Below are 23,432 nucleotides of genomic sequence, written 5' to 3' on the forward strand. Positions count from 1 at the left end.
ATGGGTGTGGGGCATGGCTCAAGTGCAATCTCACATACAGCCACATATTGGTTATGTCTGCCGTCACTCAAGGAATATGAGGCGGTGACAACTGGTCACGGATCGAGAAATCCACCCAATAGATTCCGTGCTTTCCGCTGTCAATCTACTTGCTCGTCCCCGATTGGCTAAGTTTACAGTGGGCGGGGTTTAAAGTGTTTGTTGTTGTTTTCGTTGAACAGAATAAGTAGAGCGGTCGACATCTTTGACAGCGATAGCCGTCTCGTGCGTGATCGTGCGTTTTTTATTAGCATTTAAAAAGAATTCTGGTTATTTTGGGGGGGAAATTTGAAAGCCCAGAGCATCACTGGAGTATATCTTTTTTTCTGACCTGTTTTGACTAAAACTTGTTTTAAAGGTATGTGAGCAGTCAGTCTTGATACGCTAGCTGCCGTTACTAGCATTACATAGCATCGTATCGGATTTCTCTCACTGTAATTACGATCGGCCTTTACATGCTAGACTTGGAGGCACTTGGACTTGAATGATTTTAAGGGTTTGGTTGTTTTATGGTTGCTTAACATACGGGAAGCGAGCTTAGTCCGGTGCTGTTGTGAGAAATGACGTGGCCTAACTTCATAATGACCCCAACCTACGTGAACCCACAAACGGGTGTAACCATGATCACAACGGTACATCTGTACAATCTGCACAATCTCTACACTGATAAAAATCAGTCAAGGAAATGTCATACATTATTTTTGTCCATCAGGAGCAACCTGACTGAACCTAAAATGCGTTTTAAGTCTAATTGTCATGGTCGTGCCCTGTTTTAGTAGAGTTAATGAACATGTAAACATTGTTTTGTTTCCTAAAAATAAATCTAATCAAAATAAAATAAAAAATTAGCCCATCATAACTTTGCAGAGCTGACTGTGAGGTCTGCAAAGTTTGACAAAAATAAAAATACATTTCCCGTTCCAAAAACGGCAATGGGTATTGTGCTGTTGACAGATAGATTTAAGGTACAATTTTGTGTTGTTTTTATTTTAATGGAAAACTCTAACCCTGCTTACAAAAATATGCAATGTACACAATGTCCATAATGTCCACAATTCCTAATACGACCTTTGCAAAACTCTTGACCTAAAGATGGATTGATATTAAACAATGATGCACTCTTCCAGCTGTCATCATCACTTGTTAACTGAATGCACTGGGCACTGAAGTCAGTCCACCAGTGTGCTTTCTCCTTTGTCTACTGCATAAATATAGCTATTGTGAGAAACTTCATGTTTCCCTGTGTATGGTTTCAGATGGGCAGTCAGTACCAGCGCTCAGTACCACTAGAAGTGAGGAGAGCAGAGGGAGAGAGAGTTCGGGCCAAGCATCCCGACAAGATACCGGTGAGTACAACAACAGTGACTTTTTCCCAGTAAACTTGATTAATTTTTATAAATTTATACACGGACAACAAAGTGCCTTAACAAGTTTAGCAATTTACTCTTGAAAATTATGCACAGCTAATTTAAGGTGGACTTTCTATGGTCATTTTAAGCATTTTTTTTTAAAATTCTTGGGCTCTATTAGAGTATCTTCGGTTAAAAAAAGATCTTTGTTTGTCTTCTACTGGACCTCAGTTCATCATCTCTCTAAAGCAACTGTTGTAGCCACTCTCCCTTTAAGACAACTTTCATCTGATTGGCTGGCACTTTAAAGTGGCACTTTTGCCTCTCAGGGATTATTTGGACATCTGCTGACCTCAATATTTGGAACTTTGGCCATGTTTAATGTGAGCACCCACCATTGTAACAGTATATATGTGACAGAAAGCAAATAAAAGTGTAATAGATCTACTTCATAGGTTTGTAATAAAAAAAAAATGACAACAACATTATTATTCTTTAAGACTCATTTTAATTGGTGGTATGTAGACTGCTGTTTTATATATATATATATAAATGATAAATGATTTTTTTCTTGTTTATATTCAGGTACTTGTTCTCTGTGCCTTTGTTTGTTAATGATTGCTTTTTGTTTCGGGGTGTGTTTTTGCAGATCATTGTTGAGAGGTCCCCGAGGTCACGAGCTCCTGAACTGGACAAGAAGAAATACTTAGTACCCTCCGATTTAACAGGTGAAACGACATTACAGATATTTTGAAACCAAAGGAAAAATTAAAAAGTGAATGATTGAAGAGTATTTGTAAGCAGGACGTGTTATATTTTAACAGGGCCTGACAAACTATGCAATGTCAAAGCTGTTTTCAAATTACTTTAAGCCAGTGTCAACTTTGCTCTTCTGGTTTTGGTGATCAGCCAACACAGGACTAAACAGCAAATATCTGCTCTATCCACACAAGCCAACCGTATCTCCTATGATGTACTTTCCAAAGCTTTTGGACCAGACAGGATGTCCCTAATAAGTTAAAAGCTTTTGCGGGCATCTTTTTAAACATATTTAGAGATTTTCAAGTGTCAGTGGAGGAGCAGCACAGCAGGAGGCCATTCACTTTGATTAAAACAAAACTAACCACCTCCCATTACCAGTTTTAATGCATTTTTATGTAAATCAAAAGTGAATAAAAAGTACTATTTACATATATATGTAACTGTACATACTCATAATTTCAAACGAAATTCTGCTATTACTGCAACCCTCCCGCAGTACCTTCCCTGTCAACCAGGGGGCACCAGCCACACTTTGGGAATCATAGGTTTGTTTGATAATAACTCGGTAAAATTACAGAGAGCTCTCCAGTTCTCCTTTATTGGTCTCTTCAATCTATTGGTAGTTCTCTTAACTTTACAGAAGTTTTGTTTTACAGTAACTGGTTGAGTCACAGACTGATCTGTGACTTGTCATGATCAGTTTTTTCCTCCTTTCTCATCTTACATGAAGTGAAACTCCTGTGTCTGCTATACACTGACCATCCACTCCTTTATCTCCTTCCCCTTTTTTTAGTCGGCCAGTTGTGCTTCCTAATCCGTCAGCGTGTGTCTTTGAGACCAGAGGAGGCGCTCTTCTTCTTTGTCAACAACTCTCTTCCCCCATCCAGCTCCCCTCTTTCTGCAGTATATGAGGTAAACATTTCAGTGCACGCACGCACAGACTCACAACAACAGTTATCCACATTTAGAGATTGCTTTCCTTTTCCAAAACAAAAAATGCAAAAAACACTACACTGTGGAATAGTCTTGAGTAGCCCCTCATTTCTTTATATTTTTCTAGGAAAATGGAAAATAGGTGCAGAAATGTATTGAAACAGGCACAAACCGGGAATGTTTTTAATAGATCCAACTAAAGAAATTAAAATTGGTTCTCTGCTAATTTGTCTGGTATGTATAGACACAACACTGGTTCATCCCTTGAGTTCGGTGCCTTTTTAATGCTTGAATAATTTGAAGGTCCATGTTAAGTGGCTTAAAAAGTAGGAAAAAGCTTTAAAAAGTTGCTGCTCTGGGCATAACATACTGAATTTGTCTTCACATTCTGAAACTCTTTTGGCAGATCTGCTTAGGCAGCAGTGTTACTTCGCTTTTTCTAATCCTATTAATACGCGCCTAACAGAAAGTAAACAGAAGTAAGGATGAGCTAAGTGATATTTTATCATCCGAAAAGTGATGCCAAAATCAGAATATATAGAAAAGAGAAGTGAACATCTTGATACAGTTGAGGGTTTGATTAGCTCTAAAGGTAACGTGTAAATGAAGACACATTTTTTTCCCATTCTTTTTACACTTCGTCAGAGAAGGAAGTTAGATAAATTGCTGACTTGTTTTATTTCACATCCAAAATAAACTTCTGTTTTTCATTGTTGTTGTGTGTCTCCAAGTTCACAAACTTTTCATGCTCATTTGTGGATTATTCCCTGCTATTTTAATGTGTTCAGGAGCACCATGAAGAGGACCTGTTTCTCTACATGACCTACAGTAATGAGAGCGTGTACGGTGCATGAGGACGAACGAAAGACTCAAGCAAGCAAGAGAGCAAATGAGAAGAGTGATATGGGCTGAAGAAAGAATTGGGGCTGTTTCGAAATGCTTCACATCCACCTTTTATTCTCTATAATAGTAGCTTTGATAAGTAACTACCGTGCATGGTGGAAGAAAAGCTTTGTATAAAACAATGTGGTGCTGGCATGGTTTTAACTTTCAACAGTATTTTAAGGGGAGAAGGATGGGTAAGTCATGTTGATTTCCTTACTCAGTAAACAAAAACACAGGAAGGTTTGAAAGCACGAATTCTTTGTAAGAAGTGGAACTTATTGCAATTATGTTGAGAGAGCTCTTTTTTTCCTCACTTACCTGTATTTAATGCAAATAGTACTTTTGTTTTTGTAAATTATCATAAACTTTTGTGGAAAAAAAAAAGAAGCCATCCATTGTGTGCGTTCTTTTCTTATTTGTTTGCCACTGAACGGCTAACGTGAGGTACCCCTGAGCAAGGTACCGTCCCTACACATTGCTCCCCAGGCGCCTGATTGGTGGCTGCCCACTGCTTCACTAAGTGAATGGGTTAAATGCAGAGAGAGTAATCCCCACGGGGATCAATAAAGTGAATATTATTAGTATTTATAATAATAATAATATGTGTGTGTGTGTGTGTATGTATATATATATATATATATATATATATATATATATATATATATATATATAAAACAGCAGTCTACATACCACCAGACGCTAATGTTAGATCAGCGCTTGTCTACCTGCATCCTGCATGAGTCAATCTCCGAACAGCAACGGGCGTGTCCAGAGGAGTACACATTGTTGCGGGGACATCAACAAAGCATGCTTAAGAACTGTGCTGCCTAAATTTGTTCAACATGTGAAATGCCCTACGAGAGGGAACAAAACTTTGGACCATGTTTACTCAATTATTAACCAAGCCTACAGATCTGTTCCCCTCCCCCACCTGAGCATGTCTGACCACCTCTCTCTGCTCATTGTCCTGGCATACACACCACTCAGGAAAAGGACAAAGGGCACCAACCAAACTATCAACACCTTTTTTAGGAAGCTCTGGCTCAGCTGCAGGACTGTTTTGCCTTCACAGAGTGGAGTGTCTTCGAACATGTCGACCTAGAGACTCGCACTGCTGCAGTGCTAGGTTACATCAAGCACTGCATGGACACTGTCACCATGTAAAAGCGGGTACGGGTAGACCACAGCCATAAACCCTGGATGACAAGTAAGGTTCAGGCATTATTAAAGGCACGCAACTCTGCATACCAATCTGGGGACCAGGATATGTAGAGCAGCGAAAGAGCAGACCTTAAAAAAAGCATCAGAGCAGCAAAACTTGACTATTTAAATAAACTATCGGATCGCTTCTCAGATAACAACTCTAAGAAGGTATGGGAGTGCCTGAAACACACCACAAACTACAAAGGCAATAGGGCAAATACAGATAAAATAGACATCTCATTAGCAGAGGAACTTAACCACTTCTTAGCCTGCTTTGAGAGAACTGTAAACACCCCTACCATTCACACCACCCTGCCCATAGCCGCCTTTGAGCACAGCCCACACACATTTACTCCCCAAGAACACCAGGTTTACAATGTGTTCAAAGCAGTTGATCAGAGAAAAGCCGCTGGCCCTGACGGAATACCTGGGAGTGTCTTCAAAATCTGAGCTGACCAGCTGGCTCCTGTGTTCACCAGACTATTCAGCCTCTCCCTGTTACATGCCACTGTCCCTCACTGCCTGAAATCAGCGACAATAGTACCAGTCCCCAAGTCCACCATCATCAGTGGCCTCAATGACTACAGACCCATCACACTGACACCAGTGGTTGCAAAGTGTTTTGAGAAGCTGGTCCTAAAGCACATAAAGGACTGCCGCCCACTCAGCTTTGGCCCTCGCAGGTCCACAGAGGATGCTGTTTCCACTGCCCTAAACTCTGCTTAGAATCTTGGGACTTCAGTAAGGAAGTCTCTTCATTGATTTCAGCTCGGTTTTCAATACCATCATCCCAGACATCCTTATAGCCAAGCTGGTAAACTTAGACTCCTCCCCCCGCTACATGTGCATGGATCAAAAACTTTATCACAATCTGTCATCAGATCGTCCTCCCTGTCACTCAGCACTGGCTCACCATAGGGATGTGTGCTGAGTCCTCTCCCATACACCATCTACACCAGTGACTGCACCCCCCGCAACCCCGCAACATCATCATCAAATTTGCAGATGACACCACCCTGATGAGAATCATCACCAACGTTGACAACACAGACAGAGGTCCAGGGTCTGACAGAATGGTGTGACCACAATAACCTTACCCTAAACACAGGGAAACCACCTGTCCCCTCTCCATAAAAGGTGACTACATGGAGAGGTTGTCCTCCTTCAAGTTCCTCGGTACCCACATTTCTGAGGACCTGTCCTGGACTACAAATACATCAGCCTGAATGAAGAAAGCTCAGCAGCTCCTCCATTTATTGAGGGTTCTGAGATGCAACAGGCTGCAGACTGACCTCCTAGTGTCCTTCTATCGTGCCACAATCGAGAGTGTGCTGGTGCACGCCATCCCTGTGTGGTACGTTGGTTGCACAACAGCCAATAAGGAGAGAGGGTCATCCAGACCCTCTCTCCTTATTGGTCATCAAAACTGCAGAGAAGGTGTCCACTCTCCATTCTGGACTCCATTACCAGCTCTAGATGTCTCTCCATTTAATGTAAAATGTCTTTTTTGTGCAATATTTTGGCAGATGTGCAGTTTCCATCCACCCTTTTTTATTATTTGTTATATTCTAGTGTACATAGTGTTCCTATATATTTTTTTCTTCTTCTATATTGTCTTTTACTTTTAAACCTTGTGGTCTTGTTACGTAATTCCATTGTGCAAGCAACTGTACAATGACAATAAAAGGTCTAAGTCCAAGTTCAAGTCTAAGTCACTTAGTGTCTGTGCAACTGCATGACAAGTTACATAAGCTCATTGTCAGTTGACTAGGCAGGTCTGAAAAGCTCCAGCAAAATCGAAACTGTGAGAAAACAAGAAGAGGGGAGCCATGGAGATGCAAGAGATCCCCAAAGAGACGGAAAAAGCCAAAGAAGGGGATGAAGGACCGAGCGAACCGATGCTGGAGGTGAAAAAAGAAGGTAAAAAAAAAGAAGCTGTTTACATTGTACCAAAGTCTAAATTAAAATTATGTATACAAGTCATGCAAATGTTATGTAAAGTAAGTAAACTGTGCAAAAGATTCAAAACTTGTTTAATAAAAAGAAAATCCTTAAAGTTTTGAGATTTTTAAAAAAGTTTACTTTAGAAAATCCAGATTATTTGAAAGCCGACCACAGTTGGTTCATTTCTCTTGCTAAAATGTGTCCATCTGTATTTTTATCTTTAGAGGAAGCAGAACAAGACCACTACGCCAAACTGCAAATTTCATCTGAGGATGTCTATTCAGAAGCTTTCTCTGCGGCTGGTTCACGAAAACAAATACTGGGTACAGTTTTACACAAAATATTTGTGTCTTCAGCTGGTTGGTTGCCCATGTTTCGGCTCGTTCTTTCTTTTTTCAGTACGTGCTTTAGGTAAAACACAGGATTTAGTATCATTATTATACAGAATAATAATAAATGTGTTTTTTGTCTTTATAATCTACCATCTGGGAGATAAATTAAAGCAGTAAATATTTTGGTTTCTCACAAAAAACGATTCAGCCAAAGAGAAAAGAAAAAAAAAAGCAGAAGTGGGTTTTTTTTGGTAATCTTCAAACCGCATCACCAGTTACAGTAAAATGTGTATAATAGTAACCATTGCAGTGAAATTGCGCATGTTTAAATCTTTGTAGAATTTACTGTAGAGTCTGTATAATACTATTTTTTAATGTTTTTGTAGGATTATCAAATAAATATAGTACTGAATATTTGATATATGGTATTAAATGTTTCAGTTTGTAGTATTTAGGGCTGTGACCGTCTTTTTATTTTTAGTGATTTATTGTTGATGTTTTCTTGTTTTACACTAAAACTTACAATGTAGAGGCAGATTTCTTGTCTTTATTAAGACAATGATCTTTGACGTGATACATTATTTGTTGCTTTTCAAAACAAATGAATTTATTGACCATTTTGTCCTAAGTAAATTGTTTCGGCTCCCTCAGTTTTTCCCATGCATTTATAATGCTAATGATATGCATCAAGAAAATGTGTTTTTACTAATGTCTGGAGATATTGCAATATATATAAAAAAGAATTTGTGTTAAAAAGTAGAAAAATGAAAATCACTGCGGAGTAACAATGTAAGTTTACCTGAAATATAAGGTACTCTGAAATATTGCTGTCTTATAATTAGAAGCAGTATTAATACAGCTGCCATTGCTAATAAAACTGTTACTTAACATAATCAATAATCTTACCATTAAAGAGTAATATACAGGAAAATAGAACTAGATATATTGGTGGCGTTTCATGATTTCGCAACTTATGGTGTTATTGTCATGCGCTTTCGGTTTAATTCGTCTAAATCACATGGAAATTGTGCAATTTTTAGTATCTAAAAATGCTTTTAAGCAGGCTCAGCAGAACATGGGATTCAGGATTTTCTGTTTTAATGGAGAGAAGAGAAGAAGGGTGAAAAAAATGTTTTTCATTTAGTGTGTACTTTGGGATACTTTAGAGAAAAACTTATTGTGCCCTCTTCTTGTTTAGTTTTTTTAATTGTATAATCATTTATGTTATCATATAATCAATTAATTACAAAAATATTTTCTTTATTAATCATTTGTTTAGCATTAATTTTCATGTCTCTTATAGAGTAAAATGTGATATAGAATATTTTACTAATAATTACCTTCTATCTACACGTTAGTATCAAAGGTATCGTCAAGGGTCTGAACCTCCCTTACTACATTATAAATATATATTATATTACTATATTATATTAAATAAAATAAAATAATAGTTTCTCTTTACTCTTCTCTTTGTAGGTATATACTGGAAACTGTCCAGAATACCTATAGTAATTAAATTTCACGTATGTCAACTGTAAATGCTAAGTATCACTAAAAGTAAGTATGTTTAGTTAATCAAATTACATCCTAAGTCCAGAAGAATTACTTACGTAATTGTGTAAAATTACTCTGTAAGATCTGGGCTTTGTTATGAAATGCTACTGCTATAATTTATGTTGGTTAATTAAGCTTAGTTCATGAGTTTTTCCTTCATCTGTTACATCATTTTAATCCAATTTGCGTGCAACCATTATGATAAGACCACATGTAGTTTGAGGTTGCTGTGCTGTTAATGTAACCCAGTGCGAATAAAAATTCGCCCACAGCCTGAAGGCAAAACGGTCTGACAGGAAGTCTGTCTGTTGTGTGTCTTTACAAAGAACAATTTTAACTAAACTTCCCTCTAACCACATTACTCACAACCTGTTGTAGTTTGGCCTTTGTGTTGAACTTCCATCGTTCTTTATTGTTGTAGTGAGTCAGTTTAGTCGTTAAGACAACAACAACAGCTGCATAAATAAATAAATAAATAAGTACATAAGACGGCATGACAACATGGCACAGCAATGTGTCTAACTTTTTTATGATCACTAACCCGCAAAAAGGCAACAAAGCCAATTAAAGCTATCACAGCACGAGTCATGTTCTTTTTTGCAATTTGGTGAAATCAAATAATGGTTTTGTTTACAAGAATATGTTGTTAATTAGATTAATGGAAGATATTTTTATTACATTGCTGAGGTACAAACAAACAAGTCTTGCTCTCTTGTGCTTCATTAAGTCGTCACCCACGTCCTCTTTCTTTGCAAAACCTTGTACTATAACATGATATTTACAGACTAATGTTTTAAATCTGCATCAGTGACGTGTGCATCCTCCGTATCTCCAAAGCATTAGACATAAATACTGATCTGAAATTAGTTATCTGCTGTTTTGAAGGAGAAAGTCTGCTGTGTCTGTGTTTTTCTCAGAACTTTGTCACACACACAGACTAATGTTTAAAATGAGAGAGACAGGAAGAGAGTTTAAAGTTTGGGTCATTCAAGGACAAGCCAGGCACTGTGCTCCATGAATAACTTAGGAATCTATGAAGGTCAAGTTGCTATGGTGATGAGACAAAGGGGGCGTCCTATAACTGCACTGTTGCAGCCAGTCTTGAGTCAGCAGAGAAGACGGAGCACAACAGAGCAAACAAGCTTTCTCTCAAATACCAGGACGTTTTTCTCCATGTATATTAAATTCTGCCGCAGTTACGGTGAGGATAAGAAAGATGAGGCTGATGAAAACTTGCAACCCAAATTATCGGTTGAACTGGAGGGGAAGAAAGGTAGGAAGCTGCAGCTTTTGCAGGCTTCATGGCGGTCTTTGTTGTGCTCATTAACATTTATCTGATGTCGTCTTCCTCAGGCAAAGAACCAACTGGAGGAAATGTGCGTCTGTACCGTGGAGTGTGCTTATTCCTCACCTTAATGTGCATCGTCCTTCTGGTGGTTGTCATTATCCTCAGCCTGAAACGTGAGTAGCTGCAGCCATGGATCTGAATTCATGTCAGCGCTGTGATAACAAACCCTTCCTGGCACCACCATGTTTATAACACCAAAGCAGATTACGTAAGACTGAAGGTCCTGGCAGAGCAGGATCAAAATGGTGCACAGTTGTTTTCAGCTATGGATTTTTAAAATTCTATTTCTCATAACAGTGCATAACAAAGGAGTAAAACTATTGCTTATTGCTTTGCTGCAGCCTCAGGGCATTATTCCTTCTCTCAAATCTCCTCCCATTGTGCTCTGATTTCTAGTGCAAACTGGACCCACAGTCTGCCCGGTGGTAGAGGAAAGTGCAACAGCTAAAGAAGCAGTACCTGCGTTTGCTCCAGGATGCTCCTTCGAGAACTGCCAGGCCCAGTTCCCAGCTATTCACATTAAACGTGAGCAGGCACAAAAAGTGGGGGGGGGGGATTCTTTCTCAATCACCTTGTTTTTAGCTATAGTTCTGCTTTCATAATGATTCAAATTAGTTTTTAAACAAGTCTCGACTCAAGTTCGTGTTCTTCTTTGGCTTCTTTTTTTGTTTATAGAACAGGAAAAATTGAGACTCTTTTAGATTTCTGTGCAACTGAAAAAATACATGCATAAAGATGAAAATATGATGAAAATTAAATCACAAGCAAAACCCTTGAATATGCAAAGGAAAAAAAGAGTGTGGGAAGCTTCAGGTCTGATTAACAGCTTTTTACTTTTTCATTAACCTGTTTTTTAAATAAGCTTTTCCTGTTCTCTCTGCTTCCAGATCATGGCTGCCGGCTGTGTGGTGATGGGTGGATGACCTTTGGCCGATCGTGCTTTTTCCTGTCGACTTTTAGACTGAAGTGGCACCAGAGCGAGCAGAACTGCACCTCCAGAGGGGGATCTCTGGCTGTTATTACAAGCAAAGAAGTTCAGGTGAATCTGATAACTTTTATGCCGCTCTCTTCCTTCCTTGAGTTATTAACTATATGCTTATATATTACAAGCAAGCAGTTTATGAAGTGGTAATAATTGCTAATAGTTACGCATCAATGGTGTTTTTTCTTTTAGGACTTTCTGACACAGAAAGGGAATCTCCAATACTGGATCGGCACCATTAAAAAAGGCACTGAATGGACCTGGGTTGACAGCACAAAGCTGCAAGAGAGGTCTTTATTCTATAAATGATTCTATAAATAGTTATTAAAACAGACAATTGACTAGTTTAGACATAGTTGTTTGTGGTTTAGATCAGGGTTGCCACTATTGCACTGTGCATATTGGTGTTTGTACATGTGTTAATAAGCTTATAAAATAAAACATTTATTGCACAGCTGGCAAATTGAATTACAAGTGTACCTAATAAAGTGGACACTTTGTTCAAACAAAGAAAAAATCCAGATATAGATTGCAGAATAATAGTTAATGACTCTTTCTTTTGTTTTGCAGCTATTGGGCAGAAGATCCAAGAACTGGGAATTGTGGGATCCTAGAGAGCACAGGCCCATCTGCCAGAAACTGGATTAGAGCTCCCTGCAACGTCGCCACTTACTTCATCTGTCAGCTGCAGCTCTTGTAAAAGAACCGCGAGCAAATCTGTTCCGCCAGCAAGCATCAAATTCAACAATAACATGCCAAGACATCTCTTTCCAGTATCCAGCAAAGAAATATAAACAAGCTTTTTAGATAACAGTTGCTAAGTCTGACACTTAGCAGTTTATTTACAGTAGATTTTCTTGCAGCTTAGTGTGGAATAATTTCTGCTCTAATATTTGATTGTAAAGCTTTGTAAGTGCCTTGCTCCTTTGTTTTGTATGATTTTATTATCTGCTGTCTGCTTTACAAATGAAGTGACAGTGAAACTGTTTTAAGAAAGTTTTATTCTCATATAAAATTACTCATTACCTACATGATAAGATGAATCTCTATGTTGTTTTTTTTTAGCATATATTCCTGCTAGACATCTTTCATATTTCTATAAAAATCACAGTCTGTTCTATGGCATAATACTGCGGAAATAATTGCACTGTTTACTATGTTGAAAAATCAAGATAGTGTGGTTCTTTCACCCCAAGGTCACTGAAATTCAGCAATTCTTTACATCTACTTAATATGTATATGACTCAAAGTTGACGATAGGAAGGAACTTCTGGGTTAGATGGCATCTCTCTCTAAACATATTTAATGCTCTGTTCCTCCTCTGGCTCATCCTGTTCCATCTCCAAACCTAAAGCGCTGTGTCGAACCAGCTCCCACCATCCTCCTTTGTTTTTAAGTCTCAGCTTCAAGGTTCCCTTGAAGTCAGAATTTTCATCTCCCTCCGTTTCCTTTTCATCCTCTTTGGAGAAGACGTTTACGTAACGCCGCATCTTTTGCATCATGGAGTCATTTCTTTCCTCAACCCTGCAAAGAAGACGAATAAAGAAAAAGTCACGCATGTTTCAAAATTAATTATGTTACACTCTTCTTTTTAGTTTCCGTTTTTTTTTGGGGGCCCCACCTACAAAACAAAAAGCTTATTCACTTACAGAAGGAAAACAGTTTTGCCCACTGACACTAAATGAAAGCCTTTGATGGACTTCACCCATGAGTAATGCTGTGCCTGCAGTGAGAAGCACCATTCTTATCGTATTACTAATACTATATTTTTCCCCCTACTTATACATATATAACCTACTATTACACTTAAAAGGGTGTATTATGCACATTTTCCCTGTCTACACTAGCTTTCCATAACTTGCAGTTCAAAATGATCCTTATTAGTCTTATACTGGCTTGGAGCAACTCATATTTGTCCAATTCACTTTAAACTACCTGTCTTCTGATTGGTTGGCCCTCACAAACAGGAGCTTGTGCTCAAACAAGGGCTTGCATTCAAAGTTGTATGTCAAGAGTAGAAAGAACTTATAAAACTGAGTTACAGCACTTCGAATTTCAAGCTTTTGGCTTTTGTTTCATGTTTTCTTTCATATGAGCATTCACCAGTTGAGATAAAATAAGAAAAAACACAACCAAAGGAATATTTGATGTGTTGAGAAATAGACTGAATTGATTTGTACTGAAAGGCAGCTTTTGTTAGCCAGGCTGAATGTTTTTCCTCTTTAACCTTGATGAGACGGACGCAAAAATGAAAAGAATCGACTAAGAAAAACATGCAGTGTAGCCTTAGGAGGTGTGAAAGTAATATAAAAACTACAATAAAAAAAAAGAATTGAGCATTTTATAGCGTGACATGAGCTGTGGCTGTCGTTTCTGTACAAACTTCCTGTTTGACTTTATTTTTAAAGATAACATCCCTTTCTGCTGTGTTAGGTGATTTCTGTGGGTTTTCGTCTGTTCCTGACACAAGGTTGCATCTTACCTGAGATACCAGCACTCTTTCAGGCCATAGTTCAGCCCACAGACCCCAAGTCGAGGCCAGAGACAGCGAGGAAGCCTCCTCTCCAGCATGAGCGTCGTGGCCACCACCTGAATAACAACATTACAGCTGTAAACATGACACAGCAATGCTTAACGCACGCTGAAGAGGTGATTACACATGTGTGTGTAATAACCCTGTTACCTGAGTCCTCCAGAGCTCATCTCTCTCCTGGCCCACCCTCCATTGTGTGTCACTCATCATGGCGGTGAGCAGATTTAGCAGAAGGATGTGGGAAACCAGAGAGGAGGTGCAGTGCAACACATGGACAATCGCAGGTATAGGGATGGTGTGGTCCACAGGCAGATCGATGAGGCCAACGCTGAGCTCAAATTGGGAGAAGAGGCTGATGGGATATGAGCGATACGCAGGAAGGGAATCTACCTCCTGAGTCATGTAGACTATCCAGAGGGCTGAGAAGAAAAAAATGTTTGTAAGAGAGCAGGAAGGTCTCCTTTAAAGAATGTTTTGTAAAATTTGTGTTTATTTTTATTGCTAACAATATACTCACAGGTGGAAAAGGCAAAGAGCACAATGGAAATCAGCCACATAAACTTTGTCAGGTCTCCAAATATAATCTAGGGGGAAACGAGACACAAGCGAGCTCAGTCTGAAAATGTAAAACCTCAAAAACCAAAACAACAAATGAAAACATGTGTGAGCAGGTGTGTGAGCAGAGCAAACTCATGTTTTTGTTACTCATGGAGCTCGTGTAGAAACCCATCCGCACCTTCTGTATCGTGATGACGTAAGGGCCAAGCATTTCGAAGCCACGGGCGAAGAACATGACATTACACCAGCCGAGGACCAAACACACTGCCATCACCTCGGCCTCCCTCTGCACCTCACAGGCTCTGAACACGCACAGCAGCACCACCAAGCAGGCATAGCTGATACTGGTCAAAAACAAGAGCGGCAGCAAGGTTAGGCAGTGTTCCCAAACATTATGCTTTGCTTGGGTTCTCAGAGGGTGTGTGTGCTTGCTTACAGGATAACATGGAAAGGGCCTCCCAGTGCCGTCTGGCCAAAGTAGCGCTTTGCTCCAACTCTCAGAATATCTGGGATCTGTTAGGAGCACAGGGGATGCATGAGGTCAGAACAGTTCACAGTAATGTACTGTTGAATATTTTTAAACAAAAAGCATATTTTAAATGTCCACCTCCAGCACAAGGATGACAAAAGCTCCAATGACGCTGATAATCTCTCCTGCGAGCCGCACATTATCCCCATGTGTTGTATAACTCTCCTGAGGTGGACAAAGAGGAAATGATGCTGTTATAAATATTAAAATCTCATTATTGTCTGACAGTGTAACTTATGTAGGTGTAAAGTTTGGCATTTACACATGCATTTAGTGGATCTTATGTATTTGAATTTTTACGTAAGTTATGGCTGAAGTAATTTGGGGCAAAAAAACCTCTGGTGGTGCTGTAGTTCAGGAAGTACTAACTGCCAAAGTAGAAGTGACACGCTATGAAAGTGTTGCCTTCCTAAAATGTGTAGCAGGCCCCAGTGCAGGTGGGGACTGGGAAAATAGGGGGTAATAATGGATTCAATTAGAGGAATCTGAATTTTTAGTGGGGACTGACCTAAACATCTACACCCAAAACATCAACTCCATAAAACTCATGTAATAGAAGTACAAACTGAAAAAATTAAACAAAGATAAGAGGGTAGAAAACTAAATCAAAGTACTCATTATGCAGATTCGGTCGACTATTTGGATCATAATAATTAGTACTAACACGTGAGAGCTGGTTTAATGTTACTTCTAGGCAGTCAGTTTTATAAATGTTCATATTTTATTTCCAAAAGGTTAATCTGAAATATGACTCTTTAAAATAAATGTGCTGTAATAAAAATCTAATTATATTTTTGGGATAGTTCAAAAACAGTCAGCACATTGAACATAAAAATTTCACTTTAGGTGTCTCATTCAAACAGTATAGTGAGTAAAATGTTGAGATCTGTTTAAGGTTTTCTAATGTCTATGATAATTCATAGTTCTGGCCCACCTTGAGCGTCTTCTGAACCCAGACAGTTTTGTCTGCATCTGACGTTGTGTAGTTCTCTGGAGCGTTCTTTAGGGGGCGAAACATACAGCACATTGTGAAAGTCCCGATGTACAAGAGATACAGAAACAGCAGAAACCTAACAACAAAAAGGGAGGAAGAAACCCAGTGTGTTAAACAGCAATAGACATGTGTACAATTCAAGTATTTTAGTTCAGATTTAACAAAACTAACAAAATCTTACCTGAAGTAATGTTTCCCATACAGGTTCCACTTCAGACTAACCAGCTGCCTCACAGGAGTGACCTCCAGGATCTTCCTTGCCTGGAGAGCAAAAATAGAAGAGATATAAAAAATCTCAGAGTCAGAACTAACTTCCTGATAACAATTAGCATTTTCTCCTGAATGCTACCTACATATTCTTCTGTACCTCTTTCTGCTGGCTGGCCACAATGACCTCCAGCACTGACATGCTATCGGCCCACGAGTCGATCTCGGACAGGTCATACAGGTGAGAGGTCAAAGGGCCCAGACTCCACTGGACTACACGCCTTTTGTTAACTAGGTGCTGGAATATCTTTAAGAGACAGGGGGTTAGGATGAGATTAGGAACAATCTGTTCCACCTTTCATGTTTGGGTCACCATGTGAATCTTCCATGGTACTACTCACCACTGTGTTTCCCTCTTTTGCAGCCAGCTTAAAAGGTGTAAGGCCTCGGGAGTTGGGAACCATATCAAGGGGCACTTGCTGGTCCAGCTCTGCATCGCGTGCCATAATCAAGTCAATGACCTGGCAGGCAATGTTCTTGTTGGGCTGCAAGACCAAAATGTGAAGCACTGTGTTGCCTGTATGGAGAGTGTGTACGCAGGAGGCACAAGAAGACAGGAGAAAGCTATTAATTGTTAATAAGACGCTCATATTCAGATATGCACAGCTGGGTTAACCTCCTGAAGGTCCCCATAAACCAGAAATCAGTCATTACTCTGAAACATTTAGCTATGTGAGCAAAAACTGGCAACAATTAGTTTAGCATTTAAAAATGTTTTTTTTAATTTTTAACCTATACTCTCGAGGTACTTCAATGATCTTCTTTTAATTACTGACTCTGGGTGCCCCGCGGCCTTAGTTTTGTTGGACCTGTCCTCTGCTTTTGAGCTGTTGGACCATAACATTCTCTTAATAAGGCTTGAACATCTGGTTGCATTACAGGTATGGTCCTTGGTTGGTTTAATTCCTACTTATCGGAGAGGTCCTTCTCTGTCACCATGGGTACCTACTCCTCTTCCATTGCCCCTGTTACCTGTGGTGTCCCTCAAGGGTCTGTGCTGGGTCCTATGCTGTTTTCTCTATATATGTCACCCCTTGGTCATATTATTGAAAAGTACAAACTCTCTTATCATTGCTACACGGATGACATTCAAATTTATTTTGAATTGACTGAGGGTGATACTTCATCAATGCTTCGCTTCTTCGATTGTATAAGTGAAGTTACCCACATAGCAAGCAGTTCTGGCCTGGATCTGGTATCAAGCCGGCACTGCTGGCTGACTTCTGGCATGTAAAAACATATGTCATCCAGATATGGGCCAGGCCTGGCATAGATGGCACTGTCTATGCGATGGCATGCCATATCTGGCTCAATTGTGGTTTGGTTTATGTGGCCCGGGCCCATAGAAAACAGGTCTGGCCCAGATCTGGCATCAAGGTGGCACATCTGACTGACCGGTGTCATGGCAGGGTGTATGTCAACCAGATGTGGGCCAGGTCTGGCAATGGTGGCACTATTTATGTTCCTATTTTCCTATTTTAGTTAGAAGACCCAAATGCCATGTTGCAATACGATACTGCTATGGTAGCCAAGATTTCAAATGCAGGTTTGACAGGTTTGTGAGTGTACACTTTATCCAAAACCTAGTGACGGTTTACTCATCTTCACCAGTGGGTGGCTGTAGCTCAGGCGGTAGAGCAGTTTACCTACTGATCGGAAGGTTAGTGGTTCCAGCCCTGGCTTATCTAGTCTGCATGTTAAGAATGTGAATGTGTATGAATGCAGTTAGGTAGCACTCAGTTAAGAGAAAGTATGTGTGATTGGGTGAATGTGGCATGTTGTATAGAGCACTTTGAGTAATCCGGGAGACTAGAAAAGCGCCATATAAGAATCAGTCCATTCACTGTCTGAACAGAGTTTTCTCATGTTATGGTAAATGGTAAATGGCCTGCATTTGTATAGCGCTTTTCTAGTCCATAGGACCCCAAAGCGCTTTACACTACATTCAGTCATCCACCCATTCACACACACATTCACACACTGGCGATAGCAAGCTACATTGTAGCCACAGCTGCCCTGGGGCGCACTGACAGAGGCGAGGCTGCCGGACACAGGCGCCACCGGGCCCATGTTATTTACTATTATGTTCCGGCACATGTTGTTATTACATGCCTTGATAAAGGTACACATTAGGCTGACATCTGGGGCCAGAGCTAAAACTGTTCTGGGGCAGCACAGGGCCAGCACTGTGTCTACAACTGGCCCGTGGTTGCACACAACTTACACATGGCTCACATACCGCAAAGAATGACGGCCCTTCGGTGGCCCAGATCAGGTTTGCTAGACGCAGTCCACACATGGACCAGCACAGGACCACCAGTGTGTCTGCAACTGGCCTTGTGCTGGCCCATGTGTGGGCCACATCTGGCAAACCTGATCTGGGCCACCAAAGGGCCGTCGTTCTTTGCGGTATGTGGGCCATGTGTAAGCACATTGTGTGGGCCAGATCCGGGTCATACCAATTTTGCTATGTGGGTAAAGACTGGCTGCTGAGCAATTCCCTTAATGACAAGAAAACAGAAATTGTAATCTTTGACAGTCACACCCCTAGAGCCCATCTAACTGGTGTCCTCGGGCCCTTCGCTGATTATCTTTCCGATTCTGCAAGTAATTTGGGTGTTTACCAGGACGGCTCCTTTAAACTTGACAAGCATGTGTCCTCTGTTATTAAATCTTGTTTCTATCAACTTCGTTTAATTTCTAAGGCCAAGCCATATTTACCATGTGAGGATCTAGAAAAGCTTATCCATGCCTTTGTCACATCCAGGTTAGACTCCCTATACACTGGGATTCATTCTGCCCTTCTTCATAGATTGCAAGTCGTCCATAATGCCGCGGCTCGCCTTCTAACTGGTACTCGTAGGCTTGAGTCTATCACCCCAATTCTCACTGGCCTCCACTGGCTTCCAATTAAACATCACATTGATTTCAAAGTCCTACTGCTTACTTGTAAAATCATAAATAATATTGCACCTAGCTACCTTATTGATCTCCTTAGCATGAATACTCCCAGTAGAACACTGAGATCGTCTTACTTTTGGTGCAACCTAGGTCACGGCTGCAAACCAGAGGTGACCGCACCTAACCTCTGGAATAACCTCCCTCATACTATTCACGCGTCTCACTCGATCCAGACCTTCAAGTCTCGATTGAAAACAAACCTTTTTAGCTTAGCCTTCCCGGCCTCCTAGAGCATGCCTTTTAATTGTACTTTCTTGCCCTCCCCTTTCCTCTCTTTTACTCTTTTACTTACATTGTTTTATTGTTTTTATCGTTAAGTCTTGCTTCCTTATCTGCGTACTTGTGTACTTGTATGCTTGTTTAAACAATGCCGCCCACCTGCTAGCTTATCCGCCTTTGTACTTTACTACTGTTTTATTGGATTATGTGAAGCACTTTGGCAACCTCTGGTTTTAAATGTGCTATACAAATAACGTTTTATTGTATTGTATTGTATTGTATAATGCCTCAGTAGTGTCTTTGATATGAACAGTCTCCTCAATATAATTTAGCTTTGACAAAAAAGAAGCCTGAAACTTTTACCTTTTCAGGCTGATGTCAATTTTTCTTTTTGCATTTTCAGCTGTTGGTTAGATAAGAAAATTGCTAGTTTGAGCCTGACAGTAATTCTTGAGGTTCTTTGAGTTTAAATTACAAGACCAGTGCCAGAAAGCTGCAATTAGTGGCAAACCCATCAGGGTTGATTTTGTCCTTTAGTGGTGAGAATTTTAGACAATGCTGTGATAAATCAAATTAAAAATAAGACCCTAATAACACATGGGATGCAGAATATTTTGTGGCTTAAGCAGTCACACAGTCAAATTTCCTAGCAGTGTAAAATAATACTTGATCTTCTCTCACTCAAGGGCTCATACCTTTGTAATCCTGGATCCTGGTGCTGGCGCCTGCATCGATTACCATGGAGATGATATCCATATTCCCAGCACAAGCAGCAAAAGACAGGATGTGCTCGCCTGATGAAAAGCCACGCGTTTTGTTATTTTGCACAAAATCTCTCTCTGCCTTGTTTTTATCACATATGTTGGGACCAGTTTGGGGTTTTATTGTCCTGCCACTGGCCTTGTAATTAATGGTTGAAACATTTCTTTACGTAAGTTCACTCATGCTGGCTTACCACAGTACATAAGTCCTCCTATCCTCTTCCTGAAATACAGACCAGTGACTCTAGGTGTGGACACGTCACCACCGCGACTAATCAGATGACGAACCAGGTCGATGTTCTGATTCACCACAGCAATGTGGAGAGGAGTAATCCCTGAGGCGGAGCACAGAGAGAAAGTGTACATCAGTTCACTGCCAACACACTGGTTTTCGTTTCACCAGCTTTGGTAAAACCTACACTTAATGCTTTTGCTTTATCCACCACTGTAACCCTGACAGGGTTTGCTCTCCAAAAGCAGCAGATGAGGCCTCATAATTGGAATTTGTTGCCCTTTATTGATTTATTGTTAGATGAATAAAATAATGAAGTAAAAAAAAACAAAACCTCAGCGATATGATTTGACTAATTAAAATATTTTTTAAAATATTAGGGAGCTTAGAAAGAAAGTGACTAAGACTTCTTTAAGTTTCTTTAAGTTTCTTCAGTTCGCTTACTTTCTAAGGTCCTTAGATTTTTTAAAAACCTGCTTAAATTGTTGTGTTAGGCTTTTACATGCCCTTGTATCCACTGTATCAAAAATCTCACAGATTTTGCTAATAAGCTGAATTATTTGAATTGCAGACCAAAAAGCTGCCAACTTGACATCTATATAGTTACACACAGCACTCAGTCTGCATGATGTGCATTGGTGTTTTGCAGTTATGAATTTCTGCATGTCAACCTTGGAAAAGTTCAGAGGTCATGGGCTCGTTAATGAGGTCAGGAGCTCCATCCATCAGAGCCACAGCAGCATCCAGGTTATCGTTCATAACAGCAACGTGAAGGGCCGTCTCTCCCAGGGAGCCTGAACAAGAAGATACACCTTCTAAAATCACGGAAAACACACCAAAAAGGCAGCAATGTAAGGTTTAAACTCCTTGTTCAGTCGTACCTCTCTCAAAGATATTCGTGGATGCACAACCTAGCAGTTTCTTGATGCAACCAGCACTGTTGTTTTTAGCCGCATAGAAGAGAGGAATGTCATTCACACTGAGGGACAGAAGGACAGAAACAAGAAATCAGATTTATGGTAAAACTTTAAACAAAACTGAATGTACTGGAAAGTGGCGTCAGCAGGAGTTTACCCTTTTGTGTAGAGCAGAAATGTCTCATCCAGCATTTCATTCCATCCTTTTTTGTTCTGAAGGCGAAACTTCAGCTGGCTCCACCAATGGTTGAGCTCGCTCGGAGCAGATCTGGCTAAAGACGGTGACATTGGCACCTGAGGTTTGACTAGAATTGTGAAACGAAAAGTTAGGAATGTTTTTTAAGAAACTCAAGAAAGACAAAAGTAGAGTGGGTGAAAAATAAATGCTATGGAGTCTAAATCCACAGGTGGAAAAAAAAATTGTTCATTTTGGTAGTTTTTTCTATTAATAAATTAAAGTAAATCTTTTCAGTCTTACCTCACCCTTAAGCAATGAAACTGCTGCTCCTCAATCTCTGGTGACACTGAGAGAAACACTCAAAAGTGGACACACCACCTTTAAAAATGTCCCCGAGGAGAGATGAAATCCCTGTGGCATCACCAATATATATATATGTCCCAGCCAAGAGGGAGGAGATATGAGAGCAAATGGGTGGAGAAGGAGGATGCGTGGAAAGCTGACAGGTAAGAATAAGACAGTGACGCAGTAATGAGCAAGGAGACTTTCACTGGTCAGAAGTGCCACAGAGAAAGCTGTGCTTCAACTCCCTGTTGACAAGGAATTCCTTTGTCATGCTGATCTAAAATTATTGGCTTGATCTCCTTAAAAGCAAAGTGACAATGGTCCAGTCCCCAGTTCGCGGATATCTATGCAATCACCAGGCCTCTCAGCATTCCTCTGACTACCACCGAAACCTGCATGGCCACTATGAAAATTCAGCAAGATCATGACAGTCAACACACCACTTGTAGTGAACTGTTAAGAAAACCTGTTTGGAAATTGCAAGCATGCTGTTCTATACCTCGCTTTATGGCATTGCGTTTTAGTTTGGATCTTTTTTTTTAATGAATGAGCAAAATCCTCAGAGTGAAACTGGAATTATTTGGAAAATATGGAGATTATAAAGGATTTTCCACCATGCTGCTTCTTGGACACACAAACACTAAACATCTAGCTTCATTCACAGTGATATAACATGTTGAGCACCATTCATGTGTCAACAGGAATGATCCCAGATGCAGTAATTACTGCACTACAAAGACTATAATGATCATCTAGAGGCTGGCAGCAGCATCATGTTCAATGAGAGAATGTCACTTTTCTCTGAATGTGGAAAACAAAGCTAATGGCGCGTGTTGTTTTGTGAAACTGCAATTAGTTTTAGAGTTGACACATTCAGCTGATAAAAAGCCACAAATTTCATTTACAGAGATCTGATTTATTTACAAACTATTGAATCAGCGAACATTTAAATTTCTGGTCACCTCGGCTGTAGTGGACACATATTTTTCTGCACCATTTTTAGGTCATGACTAAAAAGCTGGTTAACCACTGGATAAACAGGGTTTAGGAAGACTATAGGAGGCCCTGATAATGGCTGCCGATGTGGCCATCATTTAGTATTGTGGAGATAATAGCTGTTTACCAGACAGAGAGCACCATCTTTAAGCAGTGTCATAAAGACCAGTAGTTTCAAAACTGCTAAGGTCTTTATAAGAAAACAATAACACTGTAAAAAAAAACATGATTTTGTGGCTTTGGTGTTCACTGTTTCTGGACATGTGTAACAACACTGAGTTAATTTGAGGTGAGACACCACAGAAAACAATTATTACAGAAATCTTATGACAGCTGACTCCTGAGTCCAGAGTGACTTAATAGTACTTGATGACCGTTATTTAAGAGCCAAACCAAAACGAAAGTTAAACTAGCCGTAAAATCCCACAAACTGTTTAGTGATAGAAATGCAATTAAAATGAAAGAAATCTTCAGGAAATATCTTTTGTAGTTTTTGTGAACTTGGTCAAATCTGTCAGGACAACAAGGATCAAGAGGAAGAAATTAACTGAGACTGATTCCTTATAGCTGTGAGTCTATAAATGTGTAAGGATTACATAATCCTGAATATC

The 23,432-nt window shown here is 39.9% G+C and overlaps 3 protein-coding genes across 5 annotated transcripts; 2 read left to right on the forward strand and 1 right to left on the reverse strand.

Moving 5' to 3' along the window:
- Window positions 1–205: 205 nt before the first annotated feature.
- Window positions 206–4,355, forward strand: LOC147319137 (gamma-aminobutyric acid receptor-associated protein-like 1). Its single transcript, XM_086311500.1, has 5 exons — window positions 206–397; window positions 1,296–1,385; window positions 2,038–2,116; window positions 2,944–3,062; window positions 3,872–4,355. The coding sequence occupies exons 2-5, from the start codon at window positions 1,296–1,298 to the stop codon at window positions 3,935–3,937; spliced, it is 354 nt and encodes a 117-aa protein (XP_086167626.1). The 5' UTR covers window positions 206–397; the 3' UTR covers window positions 3,938–4,355.
- Window positions 4,356–6,940: 2,585 nt separating this feature from the next.
- LOC147319138 (C-type lectin domain family 6 member A) lies at window positions 6,941–12,368 on the forward strand. Of its 2 annotated transcripts, XM_086311499.1 has the most exons (7): window positions 6,941–7,091; window positions 7,340–7,438; window positions 10,355–10,462; window positions 10,746–10,874; window positions 11,237–11,388; window positions 11,524–11,621; window positions 11,902–12,368. In XM_086311499.1, the coding sequence occupies exons 1-7, from the start codon at window positions 7,001–7,003 to the stop codon at window positions 12,029–12,031; spliced, it is 807 nt and encodes a 268-aa protein (XP_086167625.1). In that variant the 5' UTR covers window positions 6,941–7,000; the 3' UTR covers window positions 12,032–12,368. The 2 variants fall into 2 exon arrangements, with proteins under 2 accessions (XP_086167625.1, XP_086167624.1); XM_086311498.1 differs by lacking the exons at window positions 6,941–7,091; window positions 7,340–7,438 and adding an exon at window positions 10,078–10,274.
- On the reverse strand, window positions 11,625–21,875 carry trpv6 (transient receptor potential cation channel, subfamily V, member 6). Of its 2 annotated transcripts, none has more exons than XM_086311495.1 (17): window positions 21,781–21,875; window positions 21,460–21,607; window positions 21,267–21,364; window positions 21,057–21,179; window positions 20,348–20,488; window positions 20,088–20,186; window positions 16,554–16,729; window positions 16,313–16,459; window positions 16,127–16,206; window positions 15,886–16,021; window positions 15,030–15,116; window positions 14,859–14,935; window positions 14,601–14,766; window positions 14,382–14,448; window positions 14,015–14,283; window positions 13,814–13,920; window positions 11,625–12,855 (listed from the first exon to the last, which is right to left on the reverse strand). In XM_086311495.1, exons 2-17 carry the CDS (start codon window positions 21,588–21,590, stop codon window positions 12,624–12,626), a joined length of 2,136 nt encoding a protein of 711 aa, XP_086167621.1. In that variant the 5' UTR covers window positions 21,591–21,607; window positions 21,781–21,875; the 3' UTR covers window positions 11,625–12,623. The 2 variants fall into 2 exon arrangements, with proteins under 2 accessions (XP_086167621.1, XP_086167623.1); XM_086311497.1 differs by having other exon boundaries at window positions 21,786–21,873.
- Window positions 21,876–23,432: the final 1,557 nt, after the last annotated feature.

This window comes from Aulonocara sp. 'chitande type north' Nkhata Bay, linkage group LG11 (genome assembly GCF_057382095.1).
Source record: "Aulonocara sp. 'chitande type north' Nkhata Bay isolate Kocher_YH1m ecotype deep benthic linkage group LG11, A_spYH_male_GT1.1, whole genome shotgun sequence".
Taxonomy (NCBI): Eukaryota; Metazoa; Chordata; class Actinopteri; order Cichliformes; family Cichlidae; genus Aulonocara; species Aulonocara sp. 'chitande type north' Nkhata Bay.